This window comes from Clupea harengus, chromosome 15 (genome assembly GCF_900700415.2).
Source record: "Clupea harengus chromosome 15, Ch_v2.0.2, whole genome shotgun sequence".
Taxonomy (NCBI): domain Eukaryota; kingdom Metazoa; phylum Chordata; class Actinopteri; order Clupeiformes; family Clupeidae; genus Clupea; species Clupea harengus.
This window is the reverse complement of record NC_045166.1, coordinates 13396183-13403682: the sequence shown is the minus strand read 5'-3', so window position 1 is coordinate 13403682 and position 7500 is coordinate 13396183. Positions and strand designations below refer to the sequence as shown.

Genomic DNA, 7500 nt, shown 5'->3' with positions numbered 1-7500 from the left:
TCTGAGATGCCAGTGGCTAATCACGCACAGCAGAATATCAGTGCCATGCTGACAGACACACTCAGCCTCTCATTCTCTTTCTCTCACACACACACACACACACACACACACACACACACACGCTCTCACACACAGCCTCTCATTCTCTGTCTCTCTCACACACACACACACACACACACACACACACTGACCACTTGGCTGAGTTATTTCAGCATCACAGCTTGGTGCCCTTTCTTTCTTTCTTTCTTTCTTTCTTTCTCACACACACACACACACAGAGACACTGCTCTACTGGTTGATACATTGGTATGCCAAGCACTGTGGTTTTTATTGATCAATGAAGTTTCTCTGTTTTTCTTCCAACAGATGAACACGATGCAGTTCAGAAGAAAACCTTTACCAAATGGATCAATGCTCAGTTCTCCAAGGTAAACACACAAATTCACACACACAAACGCACACTTATGGTTTTCCCAACTATTATTACTGGGCCACTAGCAAAGAGCCTCTGTAACAACAGGAACAGGAATAGCCTTACACACACACACACACACACACACACACACACACACTCTTACACAGTCCCTGACCCCATAAAGTTCAGACGTTTCTCAGCCGGTCACAGATGTTTCTGGATGGATCCACGAGGGCTCCCAGAGCCACCAAGAGCCACTTTTAGCTCCCGCTCATAGCACACATAAAAACCTCCCTGGGGGGGGTCTTTCTTTTCTCTTTCACTCCATCGTCCTTTCCCTCCCCACCCCCACGTCGTTCTGGCAGGGGAGCTCACCTATCTCACACACACACACACACACACACACACACACACACACACACACACACACACACACACACACACACACAGAGGCTGTTCACACCTGGCAATAACATGCATCTTGGGTGATGGATCACATGTGGACAGCTCTAAGTACGTAAGTTCACTCCTGCCATTACAGAATGTGTCTCTGCATGTGTCTTGAGTGACCACTTGTTTGCAAAGACCAAATGCACGAAGAGAACTGAAATCATTTTCATAATGATATGGAAAAATATCTCTCTGTCTCTTTCCCATTCATATTAAAATTACAGGGAAACCTGTAGATCGACTAAAAAGATGTGTAAAAGTGTGTGTTGGACGATATGGGAACCATCTAGACTCAACATTAATATCTTCCATCTTCATATCTTCTGTTTACTCGATAAAGGCTGGTGCTGTGATTTTTTTTCTTCTCCTCGTAAAACTGCTGATGTGCTGCTTAGCATAAACTGCCATTTTAGCTACCTATATGGAAAGCACAGGAGACAGCAGCAGCACCTGTTAAATCAGAAGCTTGTGAATGAGTTACGTAGCTAGCATAAACTACCAAGGTAAGAGAATAGGTTATCTTGTTATTGTTGTTGATATTGAATTGCCTTTGAAGAGAGTAAACATGCTTGATCAGCTGAATAGTGTTTGGGGAGATACTAAGCTTATGGCTTTAGAAAATCTTGATGTAAGACCAGCTGGCCAGAAGCGAGGAATGTGGGGTGAGTCGGGTTTGCTTGACGGACATTAGGCCTACTTGGTGCGTAATTGTTTATTGAAATCAACTTTTACGCATTCGTAATATATCTCTGGGCTTTTCGAACAGCGTGGAAAAATCCAGCTTTGAGTGTATTTCCACTTACGGAGAGGATGCCCATTTGTGTACACACTGATAAAAAATTGTGGCCATATGCAGCCCAGACCACCTCCCAAATGTGTTCTGAGCGTTCAGATCTCACTGCGTCTTGGGGGCATTCACACCTGTACTTAAAGCTGTCCCAAGCTGTGTGTTATAACCAGGTGTGAACAGGGCCACACACACACACACACACACACACACACACACACACACACACACATACTCCTCTGCCGTTGTTGCAGGGGGTTGGGTAATTTCTCTCGTTACACACACACACACACACACACACACACCTCTGAATTTGGTCATCGCTGTTTTTTTTTCTCTCTCTCTCTCTCCACCCCCCTCACTTCCCCCTCACTCTCTCCTCATTCTCTCCCTCCTTCTCTCACACACTCAAATACTCCCTCTGTCTTTAGTCATCTCTCTCTCTCTCTCTCTCTCTCTCTCTCTCTCTCTCTCTCTCTCTCTCTCTCTCTCTCCCCCTCCCCTCTCTCTCTTCCATATGGCTCTGCAGTAGGTGGTCCGAGGGTTGAGGTCACTGCCAGTGAGAGTACTATTTGTCTGGAAGCTATTTCTGAGCAACAGGAAATTCCCACACTCTCTTTGCTAGCATATTAGCATGCTGACAATACACTACACTACTCCCACCAGCATTACCCTCGTTTGGCTCCTGCATGCTCTAGAGATGTAGCAACCAGCTGGTCTGACAGCCTGTTAGCATGCGAATGCTTGTCTCCTTCCCTCAGTCTACCTAAACCTATTTTAGAAATAGCAACCTGCTAGCCTGGTGACTTCCCTTTCCCATTCACATTCACTAGCACATGCTTCAATTTTAGCAGTCTGCTAGCCTGACAACATGATGACACTACTCCCCCTCCACCTCTTCAATCTGCCCAAAATTGCTTTAGTTTTGGCAGCCTGCTAGCCTGGCTACCTGTTAGCCTGCTAACACTGCCCCCATGCCCCAAATCTGTGCCCAAGCCTGCTTTAGTGATGGTAGCACGCCAGCGTGGTAATGCCAGTGAACCTCTGCCATTAAATGAGTGACATCCTAACCAGTGCCAGCATGCTAAGTCCAGTCAGCAATCTGTTGCATTACAAGAGATATGACCCAGATAGCAGGACTTGGGAACAGATCTGACGTTGTTCTTGCTCGGTTCTGGCGTGGTTCTGACGTGGTTCTGCCTTTATATGGACATATCTGCAGGGCTTAAGTTGAGGGGGAATGTAGAGAGATGGCACCCCCTGTGCAAAAAAAGGGGTTAAAACCATCCTCCTTGTAAATCTACCATCCCTTTTTGGATTAATGATAATAATGCTCGTTAGTCATTGCCTTCTCATTAAGAGACTATGTAGACCATGGCTGAGGTCCGGGCGTTGCCATATTCCAATAGCAGGTCTTGCTGCCCAATTATAATTCATTGTAATGAATAAAAAAAGGATGAAATGATTCATGTGTAGAAAAAAAAACATGAATCGCATTCGAAGTCCGGAGGGAGTTGCCATCTAGGACACGGGCCCTCTCGTCTCCCTCTGGAATGGCATTGCCTTTGCTCTTGGCCTGTCAGCGTCCGCCTGATAGGATGGAGTGGAAGGCTTTTAATAAACTGGCCCTGGCTTCGGTCCAATGTCTGCGCTGTGCTGGGAACGACCCCAAAACACCAACCAAGACAGAAGCAGCAGCAACGGCAGCAGCAGCAGTAACAGCAACAGCAACAGGGCCTGTGGTATAGTGGCCCTCAGCTAATTATCATGCAGAGAGGTTAATTACAGTTAGAACGGCCAATCAAAAGAAACAGAAACAAAACCGTTCAGAAGCATTCCATTTGTGTGTGTGTGTGTGTGTGTGTGTGTGTGTGTGTGTGTGTGTGTGTGTGTGTGTGTGTGTGTGTGTGTGTGTGTGTGTGTGTGTGCGTGTGCGTGCGCATTTTTTAAAGAGTGTGTGGGAATGAACTAGTGTGACCCTGTACTCTCTCCAAGGCTGAAGACGGTTTAGTGGATTTGCTGATAGGAAGAGAAGTTGGGAGGGAAGGAGCGACAAGGAAAGCGAGGGAGAGGCCGTGTGTGTGTGTGTGAGGACTAGAGAGAGACAGAGACAGAAAGGGAATGGAAGAGGGAAGACGGAAGGAGAATGAGCGACAGCTAGAGAAGGAGGAAGAGCGAGTCTAGTGAGCAGGCTAGCTGGGTGTTTACTGCTTCAAAAACCAACATCATCACAATAATGAGCCTAAATGAGGCCTGAGTGGAGATAGCAGTTGATTGGGTTTATAGTGAGTGTGTCTGTTTGAGATCCCATCTCTGCTGGCAGACACCGTGAAGTTACAGGAACACGCTGTGATAAGATTACACAATTCGCTCTCTCTCTCTCGCGCGCACACTTTCTTTCTCTACAACTCTTTTCCCCTCTTCCATCCGTCTGTCCATCCGTCCATCTGTCCACCCATCCATTCATAGATTCATGTCCCAGTATGTATCATCCTCTTGTTTCACATCATGTCACCTAAATCAGTGAATGCTTTTGGGGTCTTTCAACAAGGCTGTATGAGTGTAAAGTTTAAAATGAGAAGCCAAGGGGAATTGAGATATGTTGATAGTGGAGGGAAACACGTTTCATAAGTATGGTTATAAATGTTTATGAATGAATGATTATGAATCAAGAGTGAATCTGGGGCTGAGTGCACTGTGACGCCTCTCGGGCTGATGCACAGCACCGCCTCTTACACATGACTGGACTCTTCAGATCATCATGAAACACCTGACTGGCTAATGCACCATCAAACAGGAGTAAGGGCAGACCTGACCCCTACCACCTTGGCTGACTCGGTCAATTCATTAAATGTACCATCTCATCTCCTCTCAAAGTCAGGATATCCAGTCATCTTCTTCTTAAATGATAAATGGTGGTGGTAGACATGGCAGGATGGCTCCCCTTGTTATCTCATGTGATTGTTTAAAGGTCATCACGGTTATCATCTTTAAAGTTGCGGTGTGGTTTCCATAGACCACATTCTCTGTAGTTGCTGTTAGCCATCACTGTGATCATGTTAGCGGTGGTACAGTGGTTAGCATTGTCTGCAATGTGGTTGCTATAGTAGTATATAGTTGTATACTGTACAGCAGTATACAGTATGTGGTCTATAGACTCCATATTCTGTAAGCCTGAAGGCTACTATGGTTTCAGTAGGTTTACTTTGGAACTCTGAGCTAGTGCACAAAAGCCTATAAGCCAAAAGAGATGTTTCCTGTCGGATGTTGTCCTTGACAACAGAACTTTAGCAGAAGCAAAATGTTCCCTCAGTTGGGTCGTTTTTAACACATTCTGTGTTTGTGCTGGTAACAAGGTGAGATGTCTTGTGATTGCATTCTTGTTGTTGTACAACGTGAGCCCTTTGTATTGTGGCTATCATGAGGTTGTTGGGGGGGGGTAAAGTCTGATTGATTTGAGTTTTTTTGTTTCAGTGTCTGTTGTCGGATTTGACTCAAATTTGATAGGTACTTTTTGTTCTGTGGTTTGTTGGTTTGTGGTTGCAGTGATTTGAGTATGTGATTTAGACTCCTTAGACTGCTGTGTTTCTGGGCTTTTACCAAGAATTATTGATACCTGTTTTTAATTAGGTTTGTTTTTGTCATAGTATGTGGATTGATTTCATCATCTTCTCATCCTGGATTGATTACTTACTATAAGGAGGAAGCTGTTTAATGTGTCTTCATGTGTGTGTGTCTGTGTCTGTGTGTGTGTCTGTGTGTGTTTCCAGGGTGGGAAGTCTCCCATAAAGGACCTGTTCTCAGACCTTAGGGATGGACGCAAACTCCTGGACCTGCTGGAGGGACTAACCGGAAATACTTTGGTACGTGTGTGTGTGTGTGACTTGCAATATTCATGTGTACATTTGTGTGTCTGTCCAACTGATTATGTGTGTGTGTTTGCGTGTGTTTTGTATTATTATCTTTTGTGTTGTGCAGTATGTCCTGTGTGTGTGAATGTGACCATTTGTGTGTGATTGTGTGTGTGTTTGTCCTTGTGTCTTTATAAGATTATAAAGTAAATGTAATCACTACCTGTCCTCTGGGTGTGTATTTGGGTGTGTGAATGGAATGTGTGTGTTGCGGAATCCGAGAAACAGCTGACAAGGTGTGTGCTGTTTTAAGGTGTGTTCTTGTCCTTGTTGTCAAAGTGTGTGTGTGTGTGTGTGTGTGTGTGTGTGTGTGTGTGTGTGTGTGTGTGTGTGTGTGTGTGAATGAATGAGTGTCTTCAAACCTGTATGGCGAGTGTATGAGAATCCACCTCAAGGCATAAGTATTTTTATAGGGGTGTGTTTGTGTGTGTGTGTGTGTGTGTGTAAACGTCTGCCTAGAAGGTAAAGCTTGCTTTCGGTTTTCATGGCTGTTTTATTGCTGTCAGTGAAAAGCTGTCTGGCCAGCACTCATCACCAATCATCTAACACACACACACACACACACACACACACATGCACGCAGCCCCCTCCACACACAGAGTTGATAGATGGATAGCATGTCTGGAGGTTGCCCTAATGTGTTTGCGTGTGTATTTGTGTTAATGTGTGAGTGTGTGCACCCACATGTGTGTGTGAATCTGTGTTACTGTGTACATGTGCGCACACGTTTGCTTATTTGTTTGTGCCTCGGTGTGTTTGTTTACCTTGTTCCCTGCTCTCTCTTAGACTAAAGAACGCGGTTCCACACGAGTGCATGCCCTCAATAATATCAACCGAGTGCTACAAGTCCTGCATCAAAACAATGTGAGTCTCAGAACCACACACACACACACATACACTCACACACACTCACACACACTCACAGCAGAACTGAAGTGCATTATAAAAGAACATTGAAAAGTAAAATAAAAGTTTAAAAATGAAGTTAAAAGAACATAGAAAAGATAAATACATAATAAAGTAAATTAATAAAAATTAGAGTGCATTTGATCAGTTAACAAAAGGCATCTGAGACAATTTGGGTCTTAAGCCTAGATTTGACACTGGCTACAGTTGGAGCACCTATGATGTCATCAGGATGTTTGTTCCAGAGCTGAGCAGCATAGCAGCTAAAAGCTGCTTCACCATGTTCAGTTCTGACAGTAGGAATTACAAACAGATTGTTCTCCAGTAATCTAAGAGATCTAAAAGGTGTATACTGCTGAAACATTTAGTTTGGTCCTGTCCTATTTAGTGATTTTATAAACAAGCAGCACTGCTTTAAAGTCAGTTCTGTGGCTTGCTGGAAGCTAATGTAAGGACTTAAGTATTGGACTAATATGGTCAATTATTTTGGTTTTTGTACAAAACTCTAGCAGCTGCATGATGATAGTCTTTTCAGGAAGGCCTGTGAAAAGACCACTGCAGTAGTCAACCCTGCTGGAGATAAAGGCACAAATGAGTTTTTCTAAATAACGCACTTTCGAGGCGGCCACGACACGAAGTGGAGTGTCCGTTACACCTCAAAGTGTATTATTTTTGATCGCTAAGACTGACTTGTTTGAAGAACTACTTCCTGCCGTTACTAGTTCTAAATGGATGGTTTCTATGGCCAAAGCCCAGTCGCTAGTTCCATACCTCTCGTTGCCAAGCTAGCATATCCCAACATTCTATTGAGCCTTAGCTTTGTAAAATAACTATGGTCCTCAGCCCAGATGTAGTACAACAATACTAAAAGCTATTTCAGACATATGGAACATGTTGCTGCTCTCTGTACTTCCGTCGGTCCACTATTTGCAACTGTCACAACACAACAGTTAATTTAAACTTCACAACGAATGTTGCCAAGCTAGCATATCTAAAATCACTGTGGTCCTAAGTCCAAATGACTGACTTGT

The 7500-nt window shown here is 44.2% G+C and overlaps 1 protein-coding gene across 4 annotated transcripts in view; it reads left to right on the top strand.

Moving 5' to 3' along the window:
* Positions 1–7500, top strand: part of utrn (utrophin) — a 149767-nt gene that overhangs the window by 21721 nt on the left and 120546 nt on the right. For all 4 annotated transcript variants that reach the window (XM_031581994.2, XM_031581992.2, XM_031581993.2 and 1 more), the window contains 3 exons: positions 367–428; positions 5423–5515; positions 6350–6427. In XM_031581994.2, coding sequence (XP_031437854.1) covers positions 367–428; positions 5423–5515; positions 6350–6427 — 233 coding nt within the window. The remainder of the gene's footprint in view (positions 1–366; positions 429–5422; positions 5516–6349; positions 6428–7500) is intronic.